General features: G+C 46.1%; 1 protein-coding gene across 1 annotated transcript in view; it reads left to right on the top strand.

The window, feature by feature from the left end:
* Positions 1 to 22,579, top strand: part of NUP98 (nucleoporin 98 and 96 precursor) — an 853,605-nt gene that overhangs the window by 426,293 nt on the left and 404,733 nt on the right. The window contains 2 exon segments of the mRNA XM_078658655.1: positions 5,415 to 5,576; positions 8,273 to 8,449. Coding sequence (XP_078514781.1) covers positions 5,415 to 5,576; positions 8,273 to 8,449 — 339 coding nt within the window.

Raw genomic sequence — 22,579 nt, 5'->3', positions numbered from 1 at the left:
TATTAAGTTCATTGGCAAGGAGCTTTCCTTCCATTGCCATCCTTACTGCAGTTATGTATTATTTGGAAAAGTCCTGTTTCATCATTCTTGTGAAAATCTACCTAGCAATGAGTAAGTTCTACAAGGCTTTCTGGGATGCACTGATCATGTGTGATGACAGACGACCCTTTGGTGCACCACTGAAATTTTAATCCGTGGTGATCTGAATATTTGGATAACTGAGATTTCCTGTCCACGAAGGATGCAAACTGTGTTTGGTGTTTCTGATCAAGAACCTGTTAAAATTATTTTGTATATTGGAATTAAGTGATTTATAGTATTAAAATCCTATCACTCGTTAAGCATGATCAACAAATTTACCTTGCCACAGTCTACTTCGATAAGGTTCCTAACAATAATGATAATAATGTGCAAGTGAGTGATGGACTGTACAGCAGTCTTCTTAGGTGTGTCTGAGGAGTAAGATTGCAAGTGCATTATCTATATTTTAACATTTTGGAGTGTTCTTGGATTTATAAAGGCTTGAGACTACGTTGTAAGGTGAGGTAGCACATGCTGACTCGATCCACATGTAGATCTGATATGTATTCTCCTGCTGTGGCTGTCACTGACCTTAGATTATACTATATTGATAGAAGTGCAGATCTACTATTCCTCATTAGACAGAAGACCTTTGTAGCATCTAGTAATGTATTATTCCAGGTGGTTTGTGAGATGACTAAGCGTTTTTATTTTTACAGGTTGATATTTCTTGGTCTAGTTTGTACTTGGAATAATTGTGTGCTGCGTCCTGTTAGTATTGGCTTAATTTTTGATAATTCCATAGTTTTGTCAACTGCCACATGTTCCCCTGAAGAGTCTGCACCGTATCCGACTGCTATAGTTCAGAGCAACCCATATCTTATCTTACTGCACTAAAGACCAATTATGTGCTTGTTCAAATGGATAGTACTGCAATAATGCATTACATCAACAAGCAAGAAGGGACCAAACTGCTGTTGAACTACAAACTATTTGGATATGGCATATAGCCAGACACCTGCAACTCAACTGTTCACCTTCCAGGGGTTTAGAATACAGAGATATACTCACTTGTGATTATCCAAGAGAGTCACTAGCGAGTCATAAATGAAGTACTTTGAAAATTATTCAGCACTTGAGGGTATCCGCAGCTAAATCAGTTCACAAACGCAGTAAACTGGATGCCCAGTTTTCACCTCTAGGTACTACCAACCAAGACCAAAGGGAAATGCTCTTTTGATCGACTGGTCAGATAAGCTTCTGCAAGCTCTTCCCACCATATTTCAGGTTCCATCAGTAATCACAAAACTTGCTTTCTCCAGAGTGAGGCTAATCTTCATAGTATCTGAATGGCCACACAAGTAGTACTTCATTGATCTTAATCTTTCGGAGCAACCACAAATGTGGCTTCTGTTTAGACTGGATCTCCTTCCCAAGTTCAGCAGCCACATCCTACAACCCAACTTACTAGCCTTGTTTTTTGTGTCAAATCTCCGAACTGCTACCGTACAGGCACCTGATTCTTCCTAGGAACAGGTATGACTATTTTAAAATTAGCCAAACTCTTCCTATGCTTTCAAATGTAAGATATTTTGCATCAGGTGTATTGAAAACCCATTTCTCCAACAAAGTGACAAAAGTTAGGGAACTACGACTTTTTCCTATTTGCTAGATTAGATTTGCAGTTCTTTATTAAAGGTATGTCTTGCTGCTATTACAACATCATAAAGGATTTCCACCAGTTAAACCACCTCATCTATGGGAATTCAGTTTTGGTTTTACTTATCAAATGGGTTCTTAAAAACTGTTCATAGGGTTTACTTCCACATACTTAATGGACGGCTACTTTTTTTAATAGCTATAACTATGGCATGAAGGTTTAGTGATATTCAAGCCTCTTGTTACTATGAACCCTGCACAGTCTTAAAGTAGTCATTAGGGCCCAGCCAAGTTTTTTGTATCTCAAAGTAGTATCCGACTTTCACATTAATCAGACTAATTCCATGTCTACATTTTGTCAGGTGCAAATTGACTCATAGTAATTTCTTGGCAGAGATGTATTGGAAAGCCAGAATTATAGCTCTTGGGGCTTTTTACTGTTCAAGTTCAAAAGACTGCATCTTTCGTTCGTTTATCCTCTGCTGCTCATATTAAATAACAGTCCAGCCTTACAATTGCTAAAAATCAAGTATATTAATAGAACATGGTTAAGTAATATGAAGTTGAGGATTTTTTTATCTGTTTTTTGAGAACGTCATCAGTTCAAAATTGTTGGAAGGTACAGCTTGATGTTTTAGGACTTTTGGGCTGGTCACTTGAAGATTTGTTTAGTTTGTGCTTCGGTTCATCCGTCTGATCTAACGCCCATTTTTATTTGGTTGGATTTGTGGGAGGCCCTTGTGTGTTGGGCAGCATGTCTTGTCTTCAGAGCTCAATTTCAGTCAGTGACATTCCTGTTATTTACACTCTTGTATTAGATTTCCCAATTCTACCTTGAACTAGTTGTTGGTCTTCAGCTCCTAATTTTCTGTTTCTCAGTTAGTGGTGGGGATTAGCTTGTCAGCATAAGCTCTTGGTGTCGGTTTTATGTTGTATTGATTTCTATAGCGCGCTAATCACTAAAGAATTTCAATCGCTTGGGCAGGTGTGTAGGATTGTGGTCACCAAGGTGCTTACACGGAGAGCAGATCTTCAGTTTCTTGCAGAACTCAAGTGAGGAGGAGAGGGATGTGTTGAGGGAGGTCATTCCATGTCTTGGGTGAGATGTAGGAAAATGAGCGACATCCAATTTTGCTTTTGCTGATGTGAGGAATGTGCGTGTGTGAATGAGGCGGTGTCTGTTGGGTTGGTGAAGGTGTATGTGGCTGTTCAGATATTCTGGTCCTGAGATGTGTAGGTCTTTGTATGTGTGGCTTTGAATTGGCAGCGCTTGTGAAGGGGAGCTAGTTAAGCTTCCTGAGGGGTGATGTGGGTGCGGTGCAGTGTGGGTGGGAGGTAGAGTATGAATCTTACAGTGGTGTTCTGGAGAGTCTAGAGTCTGTGTAGGAGTTGTTAGAGGTACTGGCTTATGGTGTGTTACTGTAGTCCAGCCTGCTAGTGATGAGTGCTTGCTTGGCGGTCCATCTGGTATTTCGAGGCAACCCTTTGTAGATCAGTCGCAGCATGTGTAGGATGTGGAAGCAGGAGGTGCACACTGCGTTGCCTTGAGCGGTCATGTTGAGCTTGTCATCTAGGATGATCCCTAGATTTCTTGTGAGGTCTGTGGGAGTGGGTGCGAGTGTTGGTGCTAGCTCCGGCCACCAGGTGGAGTACCATGGGGAGGTCTTGTTGCTGAATATCAGTATTTATGTCTTGTCTGAGGTGAGCTGCAGGCAGTTGTTTTGCATCCAGACTGGTACCATTGTCATGCAGTTGAAGTTGGTTCTGACTGTGGTTGTCTGGTAGAGGATGATGGTGGGTGTCATCTGTGTCATTGGGTGTATTGCTAGGCTGTGTGCTTTTGTTTCTGTAACATCTGGTAGGACCAGCCTGTGGATTAACTATTTTTAAGTGTATATTGGCATGCCTTTTTGAGTGCTTTCAGGAGCAGAATCACACAATATGATAGTGTTGTGCAGGTTTGGACAATTCACTCCTGCAACTGTTCAGAATAATGGTGAGTTTTCAGATATGAATAGTTTTTTAGAATGTCTGTTTTTGCTTATCTTTTCTAAGTGCAGAAATCACTTGCACAGTGTAACTTTTGACTAATTTCCACCACTATCTATAACCATTTACGATTCTTACAGTTAACGTTTGAATGTTACTGGTGCCTTTATAACTTACATACTTCATGAACCTATTTGTAACAAAAAAAATAAAACAACCTTAATATTTTTGACATGTTTTGTTAAGTGGTGAACCCCAGATAAGAAACTTTGGCAATTTGGAAGAAAAATAATTCCTTAGTGAGTTCAAAAGTAATTTTCTTTCTTTACAGGAGCATTTTAAGTGGTTAAAAATAGAATGGCAAAAGTGAATTTATTTTTAAACAATATATTTATTTTATGTAACATATTTTCCTTTTAGCTGCAAATGCAGGTAAATTAAAGTTTGTATCTTTTACGTAGCAGCAGCTTCTCTGAGGCTACAACATTCACAGTGCACTTTTTTTGTAGTACTTTACTAATGATTCCACTTGTCTGGACACATTATTAGAGCTGTGTGCAGGTGGAAAGTTTGGTATCGTTTTGTCTCATTTACTCAGTGTTTTTCTTGGCTATTTGCGTAGGGTATGTTAGGTTATTCAGGTGTCCCTAGTGTTAAATTGGGTTTATATACTACACCATGCTCCTAAGCACACGCGTTATATTCACACAAAATTTGCAGGTAATTAAAACACAATGAATAATCTTCTTCTTTATTTTCTTTCTTCTCTTAGCCAGCCAACATGTGTTTGTTGAGTTGGTAATAACCCATGGCTTCTAAAGGGCTAAAAGATACAATATACAACATCACACTGGTTGTAGTGTGTATATAAAACACCGCCCGAATGCACCTGTGCCTTGGTGCTACATAAAGAAACTCCTCATAGTGTAAATGCGTGGAAACCCATGCTCAAAATACCGATGAATCTCTAGTCCAATCTGTTAAAAAAAAATAACTCCCAATTTTTAAAATGACTCCAAACTTAGATTAACCATGCTCAGTTGTGAAATAAATAGGACGTGGCACGAATCTAAATCCAAACCGTGCAGTGTAACCATCTCATGCATACACCAAAATTTACACCGACCACATGTATTACGGCGTGCCTGTATTTCTCTCTATTCTATGTCGGATCAGTCCTAGTTCGAATTTGATACAAAATCAATATCACTCCTGTATGGTGACAGCGAGCCATATGTTAATCGCATACCTTAAATCCGGTTTTCCCTACATGACGAAACACGTGTTGGCTGGCTAAGAGAAGAAAGAAAGGAAACGAAGACTATTCCCTGTGTTTTAATTACCTGCAAATGTTGTGTGAATTTGAAGCTTGTGCTTAGGAGCATGGTGTTGTATTATTGATAGTTTTCATTGTTGAAGGGTGCAGGGTGAGTCCCTCTTCCTTTAGAGCATTGCAACATCAATATAGGTGTATTACCCAAGCACGATACAGGGGAGCGCCACCTCCACAGCCTACATGCATTCACCCCACATTGTTAACATTTGCGTTTATATACTACCCTCGGTCATATTGTTTTCTTCTCGGCATTTGCGAGTAATCTTAAACAAATAGCAGATGTTAGTTTCAACCTAAGGTGAGTAGAGTCAAACATGAACTAATGTAGGTCACGATCTAGAGTATGTAGTTTGCCATACATTATAGTATCCAGACATGTTTTGTCTAATAAATTTTCTTTTTTCAATAGGTCGATCATTTTTCGAAGTATGGTTTACAAGAGTCTGATGAGGAAGAAGAAGATAACTTGGCTAAAACTGATGCAAAAAAGTTAAAAACTGCACCTGTCCCAGCCCCTGGGCAAACCGTTCAGCAGATGGCGCTCAATGGCAAACCAACCCCTCCATCCCCGGTAAGCCAATTCAAAGCATATACACTAGAATATCTGTTAAAATGTGACCTGTTACTGTATACCTGAAGCAGCAGTAGAGATATTAAGATGTCAGATAAAAATAGCTTTTAGAGCCGTCTTGTGGGTTGAGGTAAACCTGTTGGCTGAAATTTGATAGCACCGGTGCTTGGATTCTCCACTAAGATATAACTAGTTCCATCATGTTCTGTTTTTGTACATCAGACGGTGTTTGGCAACTAATAAGAACAAGCATTTGCAATGCACTAGGTCTCACATTTACACAACTCTCGTAAATGCGAGACCAATTGCATTGCAAATGATAGTTTGTAAAAGCGCCCATGCAACACTTTCACTTAAATGTCTGCGGTGCCACTTTCCTTAGACAAGCCGTGTCTAAAGACAGACTCTGCCACCATTAAAGTGAAAGCGCGATATGGGGTGCTTTTACCAAAAAAGCATTTTTGTCAACTTCCCTAACATTTTTTTTATTAATTGAAGAAGTGCCCCTTGCCGAGTTTTTACTATATTGGCGACCGTGTCCATTTCTGTAGGCGTGGCTCGTCTAAGGAAAGGGGCGTGGCCACCATTAAAGTGAAACCGTGGCATGGGGCAGTTTTAAATGCGTTTTGTGCTGCAAATAAACGTAAGCACGCCGCCACTGTACGAGCATAGCGTAGTGTGCTATAAAAAATAAAAATGTAAGCGTTGCGGGAGAGCGTGTCATGCTCTCAACAGCAGGCAGGAGAAAACCATTCCAGCAAATAATACTCAGACGAATATGGGTGTAGAGTGGGCGGAGCTTCAAGGCCATACTTTACTACAGCATGCCTGGCAGAGCAGCGCATGTGCATCCCAGGCTCGACCTAAAATATTTTTAGAAATAAAGATTGCGATGTGCTTCTCTCATGCTGAATGAAATTGTTCGTTGAAACAACCTAAACTTACATGAAACATACATGACGCTTAAATGTTCGTTACCAGAAAGAATGTTGCACTAATACAAACTTTTAAATCCTTTTCAGCTACACCCCTAGACAAGTTACTTTCTTAAATATCTGCTTTGTTGTGCGCCATGGTTTGTCTCGAATTTGCATCTACAGAGGTGATGTGCCTTTGTCACTTATGATTTTTGTGGTCTGTTTGCATCATCTGCACTAGTTTGAGTGTAGCAGGACCATGAATAGCTCTTAAAGATACCACTAAGTTAGTCATGGCTGATTAGTAGGCACATAAGGTCACTTGCAAATCTAATTGTGTGGATGGACAAAAAGTTAAAAGCGCTATCAATTTTATTCGCGTTCAGCTGATATTCCAGTCTGGGGGAGTAATGCTGTGTTTTCTGTTAAAACTAGTATGCCACCCAGCTAATGGGCAGAGACTCCTTCCTGCCCATCTCAAGTAACATAGCCCTCGGACTGATATGATCTATAGCTCCTCTTCAAGAGAAGAAGAGAAAAAAATCATAAGTATAGACTGGAATGGACATTCCAATGGCATAACCTGCTGAGCTGTTTCCTTGGTGCATACAATTATGAGGCCTAGGAATCTTGGATTCACATGTACATCTTTGTATATGTATCTCAAGTAGTCTTTTGACTTGGTTGTATATTCTGACAAAGAAAATCTCTTGTCGTATGACCATTATCCATGATGATGCTTTTTAGTACCCTACCCAGTGGCCTAATTAGTTTTCTGAGCTTTTCTGTTTGCATGAAGACTAAGAGGTTTTGTATGGAAGTCAAATTTCTGTGTCTCGGGCTTCTCCCTTTCAAGATTTTTGCATTTAACACTACAGCTATTGTGACCAATTCAGGGACAGGTTTACGGACTAATTTATGTCAGATCTGTGAAGCTGGGGAAAGTGCTAGCCAAGCGCTCGAACTCTGTTCCAAATTAAAATTTGACAGGTTAGATTTATGGGTTTGGCCAAACATCTAACTTTGCTTAGTGAGATTAATGACCACGTAATCTAGTTGGTAGTTACTATTTATTCAAAGTCCACACAACTGATTAGAGATCCAACTCATTCAGTCAAACATATTGCATGTCATATTACATTTTACCAATATAGTATGTTGAACCACGTTTACCTTTGCTTATGCACGTCTAACATCTTTGAATTTTTTGTCGTTAATTATTTTCAAATTAATTTGTAGAGCTGGATTTGTCCAGATTAATGTTCCTCATAATTATGAAACATTCTTCCATTACCTATTTCAAATTTTGCAACGGTTCACAATTCCTTCTGACATACTAAATTTGTGCTGAATTTGTAGGTGTGGGAATGACACTGATTCAGTGCTGTGATCTAGTGTGTTTGTGGGCATAGTTACCTTTTGTTTGTTGTCATGACATTTCATTGAATGGACACAATCCTTTATAATGGATATTTAAGTGGTGTATGGTGACCCTGGTAACTTTAATGTCACATAGCAATTAATTGAATTGCTTTGTGTGATATGACTTACAGCCAAGATGCTTAAATTCCATATGTGCAACAGACCGCTCAAAGCACTGAGGTTATGAATCTAATGTTTTGTTAAGTAAACTCATCATTCAACATCTAAATTCCAGTTGGTGGATTAGATGTGTCCTCTGCTAAGCTATAAAAAAACCTATGAAAACTACCATGTATATTTTGTGCTATCTGACCATTCATTCACTAATTGTCATCTCTATTTGTTTGTTCTCTACAGAGCCCCGTGGTTGAACAGCTTGGAAGTGTGATGGAACTGGATAGTGATATGGCAGATATTACCCAGGAGCCACTTCCAGATGTCACAATGGATGATGACACAACTGAGGAACAAGAACCCATGTCTGCGTCATCATACATTGCTTCTTCATTGGGAATAAATCCACACACTCTGCAGGTGAATTCCATAGTTGGGTATTGAACTTGTGCCCAGTTGTTAAGACTTTGTCTGAATAGTTTTTAAGGCTGGCAAACCTTTAGTGATTCATTTTACGTATTGTTTTAGAGTTTGTTTTAAGCAAGCACAATTGTTTTAAAAAGAGATCAAAACATAAATAAGCAACATAGAATTGGAATCAGACTGTATCAACCTATGTGCGAATTGTAGTAAAGTAATAGTCAAGCTGTCAGGACCGCCTCGCATTTCTTAGTAAAGACTCTTAAACAACGGTGAGACAGTCGCTGGGGGCATTACAAAATGCATAGCAGAAATCTCACTTCTCCAGTATTGGGGTGTCTTTCATAGATTCACATGCTTGAATATTCCCCGTCGTCGAAGTGCGAGTCCCACTGTACATTTTTTCAAAAATAACAGAATCCTAGGCAACTAAAGGGTCCTGTAGGGTAACAGGTACGGCAACCCAGAATATAGAAAAAGCTACAGTGTACTGGGCTAATAACAAATTAAGTAAAAAAATATGTTGTTCATTTATTATAAAAAACATAAATACACATTACGAATAAAAACCAAAGTGAATATCACATAAACAGTAAATAACCATACATGTCGAATGATATAAGGCATATAATAATACATATACAATAAAAATTAATACAGAATTTGGTTGTAAAAACAAAGTGGGTTAAATGGTAAATTTGAGATTACCATTTAACCCACTTTGTTGTTTTTACAACTAAATTCTGTATTAATTTTTATTGTACATGTATTGTATCTGTATTATTATATGCCTTATATCATTCGACATATAATATTTACTGTTTATGTGATATTCACTTTGTTTTTATTCGTAATGTGTATTTGTTTTTTATAATAAATGAACAACATATTTTTTTACTTAATTTGTTATTAGCCCAGTACACTGTAGCTTTTTCTATATTCTGGGTTGCCGTACCAGTTACCCTACAGGACCCTTTAGTTGCCTAGGATTCTGGTATTTTTTAAATATTGTTGCCCTGACCTAGGAACTGCTCACTAGTTACAGGGGGTCCCTTTCTTCACATTAAAGTCCCACGGTACATAACATAGCAATGTAGTAATAACCTAAGCATATAAGAAGAAAGAAAAAAACTGTTTTTATATAGAGAGAAAAGACTTGTCACGTCTATAACATATCAGTAACTATGATTAGTCCAAACTCCAGCCAACCAGGTGCCAGCACCCTCTACAATGTTCTCCTCAGAGGCTCAGGCCCCCAGATTTTCTACCGCACGTTGTGTGAAGGGAGTCTCCCTGAGCTGCTCAGTTTTTTCTCTTTTCTTCTCAAATAACTTCATCATGTCTACAACCAAGATGTCCCTCTTCAGACCTTGTGGGACTTGTGGAAAACTACTTCATTCTGAGGACTCTCATAACAAATGCATTTACTGCCTCTACACTGAACACCAGGTAAAGGATTGTAAAATTTGTAGGACCTTCTCCCAAAAGACTCTAAAGGACAGAAAAGGAAGTCTTCTTCTGTGGCTACAGAAGTTGAAGACTACAGAGAATCCTCTATCCGATGTGTAGAGTGTGTCCTCAGTCAGGAATTCTTCCTTTAAGAGAACCAGTTAGTCTCAGAAGGTTTCTCCTAAAACCAAGGTGGTGAAGAAACATATTGATAAGTCCACTGACAGACCTTCAACTTCAAAAGAGGCGATTTCTGCCCCTCAGAGTCTCTCATCACCTTCTACGCCCAGAGATCTGATTGTCAGGTGTCCAAGACTCTAGCTGTGCAGTTTTTACCTCAAAAACTGACTACCTCGTTGACGAGCTCGTCATCGCTTCCTCTGTCGACGAGGACTGCTGTTGTCACTTCTACATCGACAACGTCAACTTCTGCGTCGATGAAGCCTGCTAAGATCCTGTCATCTGCATGCATCATCACCATCGACGTTTGTGTCAATAAAGGTGAGGCCTGTTTCATATACGGTGCCTTTGACTTCGTCGACAGCGTCTATCCAGCAAAGGAAGAAACATTCGTCGACGCTTCGTCGGCGGTGGCTGCTGTGGCTCAGCAACAATGTCTCTCGCAACGGTGACAGCGTCAATGACTGCATCCTTGGATCTAGTTCCTTTGAGGTCTTCGAGTTCTGTACTTCAACGGCGAAATTACTCCTTGGATACCTTGATGTCAATTCAAACTGCTTCTCAACCTCCAGCAAAATTATTTTCTTCTGATGCTGATGAATCGGAGGAAGATGACCGGTTTTGGGCTGCTAGCAGTCCCGCTGAGCTTCTAATTAAATGTCAGGACTCATTTTTTCAGCTCGTAACAGACAACCTACACCGGAATTTCCTATGGCACAGATGCCTTTGTCTCTTATTTCCAACCTCCAGTTCATGCTAGATGACTATTACCATAGTTTTCCTAATTCAGTACAGGCCTCTCCAGCACCTCAACCTCCTCTTCAACCTCCTCTTGCTACAGAATCACTTGCCATGCATCGGCGTCCAGAGTACAACACCAGGATGCTCCTCAGGTCATTGAGGAAGGAAATGATGATAATGATGATGATGACAGAGAAGAAGGTGAGCTGGATGACAGATCCCATGGGATAATGATCAAATTAAAACACTGTTCCCCACTACTCCAGCTCCTCTGGAGTCTCCACCGGTGGACATATGTGGTTTCCATCTACACATGGAAAGAGCTGCAAAAAGATTTCCCCTTCCTATGGTCACCAGAGAGTAGGATTGTTTCTTGTATGATTTTAAAGACCAACAACAGAAACAAGTTTGTCCTATTCCCATCATCGATTTAATTTGGCAAGAAGGTCTTAAGCTCATGCAAAGCCCTAATTCAATTCCTGCTGTCCTGCCAAAGCCCCCGCAAATTCGCCTGCTTGTCTTATCGCACAACCGAAGCCTGATTCCACTATTACTCAGGCAGCACAACGTCGGGCCAGGAATCCATTCTCAATTATCAGCACCTCCGGACCGAGAGGGTAGACGCCTTGATTCTATTGGCAAGAAGTTCTCCACTATGGCACGAGCGGCCAATTCTCTAGCTATTCTTGGCCATTACGATCGACCAATGGGGTCAGACATTTCATCCCTTGTAGATCTCATACCAGAGCCTTCTAAGGCAGAAGCGCTAAAAATCCTTCAAGAAGGGGAAAGGATTTCCTCAGAGATTGATTGTGCTGTTGTGTCTTCTACTGGTTTCCGTTTGTTGGCGGGTGCAGCAGTACTCAGACAGCAAGGCTAGTTAAAGGCCACTACTTTCCGTCAAGAGGTGCAGATGAAGATATTGGACATGCCGTTTGACTGTGAATCACTGTTTGGTCAACACATCGATGATGCCCTTCAGACCTTCAAGAAGGACACCGACACTGCTCGTGCTCTCACCACTCTTCAAGTTAAAAAACAGCCCTTTCGGGGTGCGGGAGGCTGCGGCTCCACATCTTCCTTTCGGGGAGGTTCCAATCAGTATCGACAAGGCCAACAACGTTACTCCTCCCAGAGTCAATCGTATAGACAACAGCCATCTACTTCTTACAGCCAATACAGAGGTAAATCCTCTTACAGAGGAAAGAATTCCTCCAAGAAGCAATGACTTTTTCCATCCTCCATCCCTGACACCTCCTGCTTTTTCAAGGTTTGGAGTTTTAATTTCATTGATAACTAACGATCTATGGGTTATAGATATTGTGTGCAGAGGACACGCATTGGGTTTTGTAAAGACCCCCCCCAATTCTCCACCAAAAGGTCCTCCTCCTGCCCATCTGAAGAAACTTTTCAAACAGCTCACAATTCTACTAAGAAAAGGCGCGATCGAAGTGGTTCCGAAACTACAAAGCGGCAGAGGATTCTATTCGAGGTTCTTACTTATACAGAAAAAGTCGACAGAATGGCGCCCTATTCTGGACTTACGCGCCCTAAACAAATACATCAAAAAGCAAACATTCCGCATGCTGTCCCTTCAGGAGGTGCTTCCTTTACTATCCCAAGGCGGAATATATGACAACGTTGGACCATCAAGATGCTTATTTTCATCTTCCCATTCTAACAAGACACAAAAAATTCCTCTGATTCAGAGTGGCAGGGAAAGATTTTCAATTCAAAGTCCTTCCATTTGGTCTTTGTTCCGCACCCCAAGTGTTTACCAAAGTCCTCGCACCTGTGGCAGCTTACCTTCGTCTACAAGGAGTGCAATTTTCCCTTATCTCGACGACTGCGTTCTAAAAGCACGGTTGTTCGAGCAGGCATCTAGACACACTATTTTGCAGGTCCCTCTTCCAGTCTCTGGGCCATACGTTCAACATGGACAAATCTCATTTTCTCCCCGCTCGAAACACTGTTCTTGAACACCATGCTGGCAAAAGCCTTTCTGTCACACGAAAGACGTCAATGACTTTGCAACCTAGCGACCTCCCTCCGGTTAAAAATGTCAGTTTCTGTTCTGCAGTTTGTAGGAAAGTGGCTCTATATATACTGGAACAAAGTAAGGTACAGTGTGTATAGAGTCCCCAGAGGTTTGGCAGAGGCTAAAGTTAGATATAAACTTACTCTCAAGTGGTCTCTTTTTCGAGCAGTAAGGCAGTATCAGAGGACAGTGTAAAGCATTTGTTGTACACACTCAGTCAGCAAATTGTCTCAAACACTCAAGAACTGACCTCTAGGCCAATTGTTTTGTATCAAAAGATATAGTTTTTTTTTAAAACCAACAAGGTATCAAAATATACTTTCTCAGGATGAGTTACTTTAGTTAAATACTTTTCAAATAGGCAATAGACTTTTTGAATGCCATAGTTAGTTTGTTGCAATAGGCAACACAATTTCAAACACAATGCAATATTGAGCTCAGTGTGAATTTCTAGTTGAATGCAATTAGTTACTTTGTAGATTACTTTTCTAACCACAGGACTGGATCTTAGATTCAGTCCCGGGACATGAGTTGTAAACAGTTAAGTAAAGGCGTTTTGGTTACAGTAGTGATTTTTAAGTAATGTTATTGTATTTTAAAAGTTGAGACTTAGAAACTTTTTCAGTTGAAATTACCAATGTTATCCTATGGAAGGAAATTCAATTTGCAGGTAAAGTATGTTTGTTACTTTTGTAATCCTGTACTGGACTCAGAGGTTCAGCACTGGGACCACTATCTAAAACAGGTAAGCAAATAAGTTTTGGTCGTTGGTACGATTTTTAAAGAATATTTGTAGTTTGCACAGAAAAACAGTTAATGGTTTCTTATGGAAGGAAATTCAGATTACTGGTAAGTACGGTTAAAATTACTTTTCAGGGTTTGTGCTGAGCTAAAAGGTGCAGCACTGAGGTCTCTCCTGATAACAGGTGGGTAAATCGGAATTAGTCGTTCGGCTGATTTTAGGTGAATATTTTAAAGTTCCAAAACTCCACACTTAGAAGAATTTCCAAGTGAAACCAGTCAATGTTTGTAGGAGAGTAGGTTCTGCTTCCTATGGTCACCCCCACTTTTTGCTTTGCTTTACTGTTTTTCGACTTAGATGTGGCTGTGGGCCTGCCAATCAGACCCACAGCCCAGATGCACTCTCTCTAAATTCACACCATGTACTCTAGGTACAACCACAATTGGGAATTGGTTCACCTAGTCAGCCCCTGTAGAAGTGTACCCTAGGTACTCCGGGCATAGGTGTAACCAAGGCCTACCAGGGGCTGCAGCATGTATTATGCCACCCTGGCTGGCCACTCAAACTGACACAACTGACTGATCACTCAGCTGGGGCAAGGTCGTGTAATCACCCCTTGCTTAGGTATAGTATTCCTATATCTACCCTTGTATATAGACACACAGTAACCTATAAGTCACTCCTATGGCAAGCCTTAACAATCCTGGAGGCAGAGTGCTTGGTTATGTGTGAGATGGTGCTCTAGCATGAGCTGAGCCTGTCTGCAGCTTTTGGAACCATGTCCTTATAGCTGTTCTATCATATCGCCATACCATATACTCTTAAGTGCATTAAAATCCTTGCAGTTGAATGCTAACTTTGGTTTGGCTTTATCTAAACATGTCGTGTAAGGTGTCATACGCTTTGGAATACTACCCCCTTGCCAATTCTGGCGACGGGGGTAGCATTCCACCCTTCTAGAGGGAGAAGACATGTTGTTGCTGACTATCCCGGTTAAAGTTAACCAGAGCCCCAGCGTCACAAAATGGACGCTGCTGCCACAGACACAAGTCTGACCTCCTGCTGTTGGGAGTCCTTCCAGTCACGGAGGTTTGGACAATAGGTTTCCTGCCTGGAGAGGTGCGAGCACCACCCCAGACAGGACTTTGTGTATTGGGACAGGGAGGGCTGAATAGATTGAGACACTGCCTGGGGCACACTAGGTGCTCCATGCATACCCCGGTTCAAACCGTTTGCTGGGGCACTCCAGCCCCAGCTCTGGCACGAAACTGGACAAAGGAAAGGGGGTGTAACCACCCCCTTCCTGGTCCCACCCATAGGAGGGTCCTAGGAACTAATCCAGCCCCTTTTAGCTGTATACAGGTAGGAGCTGTGTCCTTGGACTTTAGATTAATCCTGAATCGAAACTTGACACGAAACTCTGGACCTTCGACATTCTGCTGAAGCTGAAGACTGAAGAATCTCCCTTGTGGCCAAGGAGTGACCACCCTGGGCAACCAGGCACCATCCAGCAAATCAACGGCTTGCTTTGTCGACGCTCCCGCCGGGACCTGAGCACAGAGCCTGACAAGATCCAGACTTCCAGACCTCTCTGACCCTCTCTTCACATCTGCAGCATAGCTGAGATCCGTGGAGGCGACGAGACACGTGGGACCGGACATCTTAAAAAGCCTGCAACATGCTAACTGTGCAGCTCTTGAGGCATCCTTGAAGCTGTGCACTGGGGACTGAGAAACCCTGAATCCGAGCTCCACCTGCACCGAAGATCAGCCCTCCACACTCCACGGGTTCTGCTTGGGGCCCTTCTGCTTGTGTTCTGCTCGACGCGTTGTCCGGTTGCTGGCCCGTTGGCTAGTAGCCTCTGTGACGACAATCCTTTTGAACCAACTCGCTAGTCTGGATGCTCCAGACTGGCCCTTGCTTCCCTGCAAAGGAGAAGCACCCCCAGACCTTGCTGGTCTGCACCAGAAGCCTTTGTTTTATCCTGCGTGGGTTGCCTTTGCCAAGGCCTGTTGACTCCAATCCGGCAGTCGACCCCTCTATCTGCGAGAACCTTCGTGGGACAGCTCCTCTCCAGCACCTGGTCGTCCTCGCGTGGCTGCAAAGACCAGCTTCAAGACATCACCTGATTGCACCTTAACGTCGTCTGGTTCCTTCCTGGTTCCACCCGGTCACTGGCTAGTGACCCAGACTCTGTCCCCTCTGCTTTCAGGTATCATTCATCCTCGATCCACCCGGACATCTTCCTCCTGTTCGCCTGCAGCATCTTTCTTCACAGGCTCCATAGACTTCAACGGCGAAACCAGACACATCTTCACACCTATGCACCCGCCGTCTGTGGGTGAGGTAACGCGAGTACTTCGGTGCTCCCAAGGGTATTGACTATCCAAGTGTCTAGGTTTTTAGTTGTTTCCTTCTAGCTAAACCGGAAGTGTCCTAAATCCTTCTTTATCTAACTTTGAAGTTCCCATTGACTTTACATTTACTCTCGTGTGTGGGTAAAGACTCTGCACGCGCCGCCTGTGGGCCTCCTACTTCTTAACTAAGATTTCAGATCGTGTAGCCCCAGCAATTCCCTAGGCCTTTCCTTTTCTCGTGACATGGTACTTATACCACGTTCTTAATATATGGTTTGCTTCGCCCCTAGGGCCTAACTGTAAATTGTGCAACTTAAAGTATTCTGATTAAGTAACTTGTTATGTGCTTTGGCCTCTGATCTCATAGAGTTCCGAGGAGTGTGTTAGTAAATAAATACATATATATTTTATATATATTCTGTGTGGTGTCCTTTCATTTGATATTCAAGGGGTTACATATGGTAAAACAGCTGGCTTTACACGCCCGCAAGAGTCTTTTAGCCTAAGACTGTTCTGTCCACGCTACCACTAGGATAGCTGGTCTATAAGGTTGACTTACAACCATCACCATAAGGGTTGTTGGGACTGGTGCAAGGTTTTCACTAGAATAGTGAACATCATATACCAGGCCAACTTCTCATAATGTTAGCCAATGGAAGAACAGGTGAGTTATCGGCTTTTAGGTAAGTACTCGACTGGTGGTGGGCGCTCAATGTTGTTCAGTGGAGATCTTGAAAAGGGAACAAAGGCTGCAGGCTCGGGGACAGAGGATGTTCTGGAGCGGCCAACACTTCGAGGAGTAATTTGGGATCTTGGAGGGTAGGTAGACACCCTGTAGTTGGGCACAGGAGGCCGGGGGGCGCCGGGTGTAGGGGTGTCTTTGGACGTCAGGAAATCCTATCCTCTGCTGGTCGCGGTTGGAGGGGTCCCTGGTTCTGAGTTTGCAGGCGTTTTCTGGGTCGTCGGAGGGTCCTTGGGCACTGGATTCCAGGTCAGAATCGCCGGGGGAAGTACTCAGGGTCTTTGTCCACTCGGGCACAGGCTGGATTCGGCGGGTGCAGAGTGGGCTGGATTTGCGGTTCCTGGCTGGCACCAGGGGTATTGCTGTTTGAGCAGAGCCACTGCTCGTGGGAGTCAGTCTCTAAGAGGGTCAAGGCAGGCGGGTCCTCCGGGGTTCTTGAGATTGCTGGCCGCAGGAGAGGCCTGGATTTAGCAGGAGCAGGTTCAAGGATCAACAGGCCTGTAGGACTGGGGCCAAGTCAGTTGGTGTCGTCCTACTGTTAGCAGCTGCACGGCAGGTCTTCTTCTTCGTCTTTCTTGTTTCGAAATCTGGATCTGAGGAAGGAAGGTTCAGGGTGGGGGAAGGGCAGGGACCAATAGGTCCCTGTCCTGGGGTGAGTACACCCCCCTATCTTGCTCCTCTCCTGTGGGAGAGGGGCAGGAGCCTATCTCTGATTGGGCAGGGCTCCCCATCTTCAAGATGGCTGGAGCCCGGAGTTGTGCTTCACCTCGCCTCTCCCACCTGAGGGGTGGAGTTGGCACAGGCTGCCACACCCCCTTTCCTAGCGTAGGTTTTCCCGCCATTCTTCCAGCCAGAGTCTGGGTCAGAACCGGTGGGGGCCAGTTGTTGAGTACAGCAAGTGGTCTGGAGAAGCTCACAAAGGCGGTATGCCTATGAAGCTTCTCCCTGCCCATCCTGGGGGAGGAGGCTTAGCACCTCGCCCAGGATGTGCATTGTCGCAGGCCCCGGAGAGCGTGGGGCTCTCCACCCAGGGTTCCAGCAACATGTCTGCTTGGTGGCAGCCTAGCTAGCCTCTCAGACCAGACATGGATTGTAGATGTGAAAGAAACCGGTTAGTATTAGATTCCTTACCTTAGAATACCCCCAGGCGTCACACTGTATCCGGAAACTTTTGCGTAACGGTACCCTTGCGTGTCGGTAGGTGTCGTCTGCGGCTCCGCGGCCGTCGTCAGCGTCGTTGGTGCCGGATGACGTCGCCGGAGTACTTAGACTCCGCACTCGCGCGCTGACATCATTTCCTTTTTTTCCGCGCCAGCAAGCGCCGATCCGGGAACAGTGGTACCTTTTAGTCACTTTTTGACTAAATTTTTTGATCTTTTTTGATCATTTTTCGAAGTCTAACAACTCCGACGGTGCCGGTAGGGATGCCCGGGTTCAACTTCAATCGACTGTTGGTTACCGACCTCCATCGCCGGTGTCTTCATTGCCTGGGCCCGACCACGATGACATTTCGTGCCCCGACTGCCGGACCTTAACGTCGAAGGCTAGGCAGGAGCGGTCCCGCAAACGCCTCGAGCTCCGGCAGTTGCCCCGCGCCGTTCGAGGTCCCTGACCGGTCGTGGGTCCGTAGTAATCACGGCTCGGAGGATCGACACCACTCCTCGAGCTCCAAGTCCTCAGGTAAGAGGCCCAAGAAGTCGAAGAGGCAACATCGCTCTTCCGACTCCCCCCGGCGCTCTTGCGACGCGGCCGGGGGTTCGGGTGACACCGCCCAAGCGGCTCCGCTGGAGCCGCAGGCGTCGCGGCCTGCTCCATACTCGCCAGTCCCTGGGCAGAACGCGACGCCGGGGGAGATTGAAGCCTTCCTGGCCATGAGGTCGCTCACTCCTCCGTCTGGTTCCGTGGCGCCTTCGGGCCAGGCAGCCCCAACTGGAAGCCCAAGCGGGCCGGGGGCTTTGGCCCCGGTGCCGTCGACGACTTCAGTCCCGACGCCGCAGGCCCCCGCTGGGTCGGGATCCGGGTCGTCGCCGGTCGACGTTACGACCTCGCCGGCTCCTGGGGTGTCGCCCCCGGCGCTGACCACGGTTGATGTCGTCCCCAGTCCCCCCTTCGGTCCGGTTCCGACGCTGGAGCGGCGTCGCTTGACGCCGCTTTCAACGCCGATGGGAGATTTTTTTTTTTCTACGATCCGGCTCCATCTTTTGACCCTGAGTACCAGGATATGGGTGGCGAGGAGGATTGGGAGGGGTCTGAGGACCCTCTGGCACGAGAGTACCAGTCTTATCAGGACTGGGCAGGTGAGCTTGTGGACGCCAGTGGTCTGGACACTTCGCCAGACACTGGTTTTGTCTCCTCTCCTACCGTGGCTACAGAGGAGGGGGCAGCCTATAGTGTGGTGTTGATGCGGGCGACCAAGGCCTTATACCTTGAACTTCCCGTCGCGGCCTTGGGGACTAACCTCCTCTCTGAGGTCCTTAAACCGCAAGCAAGCTCTGCGGATCCTCTGTTGCCATTTAATGAGGCCTTGTCTGACGTTCTTCTGGGCACCTGGTCCATGCCCGCTACAGGTCCCCCTGTAGATAGGAACGTGGCCAGATGCCACCGCCCAGCTCCGCGCGACCCTTGCTCCCTGTCCAACCCCCCCCCCACCCCCCCCCCCCCCACACACACACACACACACACACACACACACACACACACACACACACACACACACACACGCACACACACACACACACTACCCCCCACAGCCCTGAGAGACTGGTCATCCAGGCCTCTAACTCCCAGACCGCATTCCCGACGGCTCCCCCAGTTCGGGAATCCAAGAGGTACGAACAGTATGGAAAAAAGATGTTCTCCTTTCTGAGTTTGGATTTGCGGTCAGTTAACACTGCGTGCCTCTTGGGCCGTTATACCCACTCTCTGTGGGACACGGTCGCGGCCGTGCTGCCACAATGTCTGGAGGAGGCCCGGACTAAACTCGCCCAAGCCCTTGCGGAGGGTCAAGATGCTGCACGGTACTCCATCAGATGTAGGCTGGATACAACAGACTCGCTGGGTAGAGCGATAGCAACGACGGTGGCGATTCGTCGCCACGCCTGGCTGAGGTCCGCCAATTTTTTGGCTGATGTCCAAAACACTCTTATGGACATGCCGTTTGATGGCCGTCGCCTCTTTGGCGACAAGGCAGACAGTGCGCTTGAACGCTTTAAGGACTCCAGGGCTATGGCCAAGTCCTTGGACCTGTCAGCCCCACGCCAGCAATCTGCTGCCTTTCGCCCCTTTCGTGGCCACGGAAGGAGCGCCCCCACACATCCTGCCAGCCACGGGCCGCAGACTAACATCCAACGCGGTAGTGAATGTGGTAACCGCCGTGGCGGTGCCCGGGGACAACGGCGAGGCCAGTCCACATCCACCCCTGCAGCATCCGCCTCAAAGCCCTCCTAGTCTGAGCTTTCAGGCCCACAAGACGCCAGTGGAGGGCAGGGTTCGCCATCACCTCCTCCAATGGTGCAACATCACATCGGACAGGTGGGTGCTGCAAATTGTCCGAAGGGGCTACTCACTCCCCTTTGAGGCAACCCCTCCAGCCATGCCACCGCAGTACCACCGTGTGCTGGGGGATCACTTGCAACTTCTGCAAGAGGAAGTTATGGCCCTCTTGGCCAAGGGAGCCATTGAGCGTGTTCCTGGGCCAGAAGCAGGGTGTGGTTATTACTCCCACTACTTTCTGGTTCTCAAGAAGGGCAAAGGGGGCTTACGCCCTATCTTGGACCTGCGGAACGTCAACGGCTTCCTCCGGAAGGAGAAGTTCAAGATGCTGACTGGCTCATGTCTTAGCTGCCCTAGACGCAGGAGACTGGATGGTAGCGTTGGACTTGCAGGATGCTTATTTTAACATCCCTGTCCTGCCGGCCCACCGGCGCTACCTACGGTTCACGGTGGGCCACGCGCACTTTCAGTTTACCGTGCTCCCCTTTGGCCTTATCCGCGCCCCTCGGGTGTTCACGAAGGTGATGGCAGTGGTCGCAGCTCATCAGCGCAGATTAGGAGTGTCGGTCTTCCCCTATCTCGACGACTGGTTGTTGAAGGCGGGCTCGCCCCTGACAGTCGTCAGCCACCTCCAGACTACTGCCGACCTCCTGCACCTGCTGGGGTTCTCCATCAATGTACCGAAGTCACACCTGTGCCCCTCTCAGAAGCTCCATCGGACAAGTTCTAGACTCGGCGCAGTTTCGGGTTTATCCTCCCGAACAGCGGTTTCGGGATATTCAGGCTCTGATTCCGATATGTCAGCCGTTATTCCGAGTCTCGGTCAGGTTGACGCTGCGGCTTCTGGGGCTGATGGCCTCCTGCATCCTTCTGGTGCATCATGCTAGGTGGCGGATGCGGGCTCTGCAGTGGGACCTGAAGTTTCAGTGGGCCCAGCATCAGAGCAACTTGTCCGACCATGTCTTGATCTCTGAGGGCACTGCAAGACAGTTGCAGTGGTGGCTCACGGACCGCGATTGGGTCAGCGGCAGAGCCCTCTCCCTTTCCCAACCGGAGCACGTAGTTGTGACTGACGCGTCCCTCCTGGACTGGGGGGGCCACATGGGAGAGACAGAGATCATAGGCCTCTGGTCTCCGGCAGATCACGGCTCCACATCAACCTTCTGGAGCTACGGGCGATCCGACTTCCACTGAAAGCATTCCTCACCTCTGTCCGGGGGAGTGTAGTGTAGGTGTTCACGGACACCACCGCCATGTGGTACTCCAACAAACAGGGCGGGTGGGGTCGTGGACCCTATGCCAGGAGGCTCTGCGTCTCTGGCAATGGCTGGAACATCAGGGCGTGACCCTGGTGGTTCAACACCTGGCAGGTTCCCTGAACGCCAGGGCGGACGAACTCAGCCGTCGGTGCATGATGGATCACGAATGGCGTCTGAACTCGGACGTGGCGCAAGGTCTCTTTCAGCAGTGGGGAGAGCCTTGGTTAGATCTATTCGCCACAGAAGAGCACGTGCAATGTCATCAGTTCTGCGCGTTGGAATTTCCAAGGCGGCACTCGCTCGGAGACGCTTTTCGTCACGAGTGGAGCTGTGGTCTGTTGTACGCCTTTCCGCCTATACCACTTCTGCCCAGAGTGCTGAAGAAGATCAGGCTTGACCGGGCCCAAGTCATCCTTGTGGCTCCGGACTGTGCACGAAGATACTGGTATCCCGAGCTACTCAGCATGTCAGTCGATCCTCCGATTTGTCTGCCTCTTCAGGAGGACCTTCTGTCGCAGCAGCAGGGGACAATCCTCCACCCAAACCTGTCCAGTCCCCACCTCCATGCGTGGAGATTGAGCGGCGACAGTTGAGGCCATTTGACTTGCCTCCTGAAGTCTGCGATGTGATTCTGGCAGCCAGGCGTCCCTCCACAAAATCGGTATACGCCTGCAGGTGGAACAAATTTGTGGCATGGTGCACAGCAAAGCTTGTGGATCCACCCTGCCCCCCTTTCTGAGGTTCTCCTCTTTCTTCTTTCTCTTTCCCAGCAGGGCTCTGCTCTGTGCACTCTTAAGGGCTACCTCTGCCATTTCTGCCTTCTTAAGGCTCCCTGATCAGCCCTCTCTTTTCAAGTTCCCGGATGTAAATAGGTTCTTGATGGGCAACACTCGTATGTTTCCCCCTGTTCCTTTCGTGATGCCTCCGTGAGACTTGAATCTTGTTCTTACTTATTTGATGTGCGCTCCCTTAGAGCCACTTCATAACTGTCCTCTTCGTCTTCTCACTCTTAAGACTGCATTCCTGGTTGCCATCACCTCTGCCAGGAGAGTGAGTGAGCTCCAGGCTCTTTCTTCTAAACCTCCTTTTCTTTCTGTCCATCCGGACAAAGTTGACTTACGGAGGCATCC

This window comes from Lissotriton helveticus, chromosome 8 (genome assembly GCF_964261635.1).
Source record: "Lissotriton helveticus chromosome 8, aLisHel1.1, whole genome shotgun sequence".
In the NCBI taxonomy this organism is placed as follows: Eukaryota; Metazoa; Chordata; class Amphibia; order Caudata; family Salamandridae; genus Lissotriton; species Lissotriton helveticus.
Note: the sequence above shows the minus strand (reverse complement) of the source record. Positions and strands in the feature narration are given on the sequence as shown.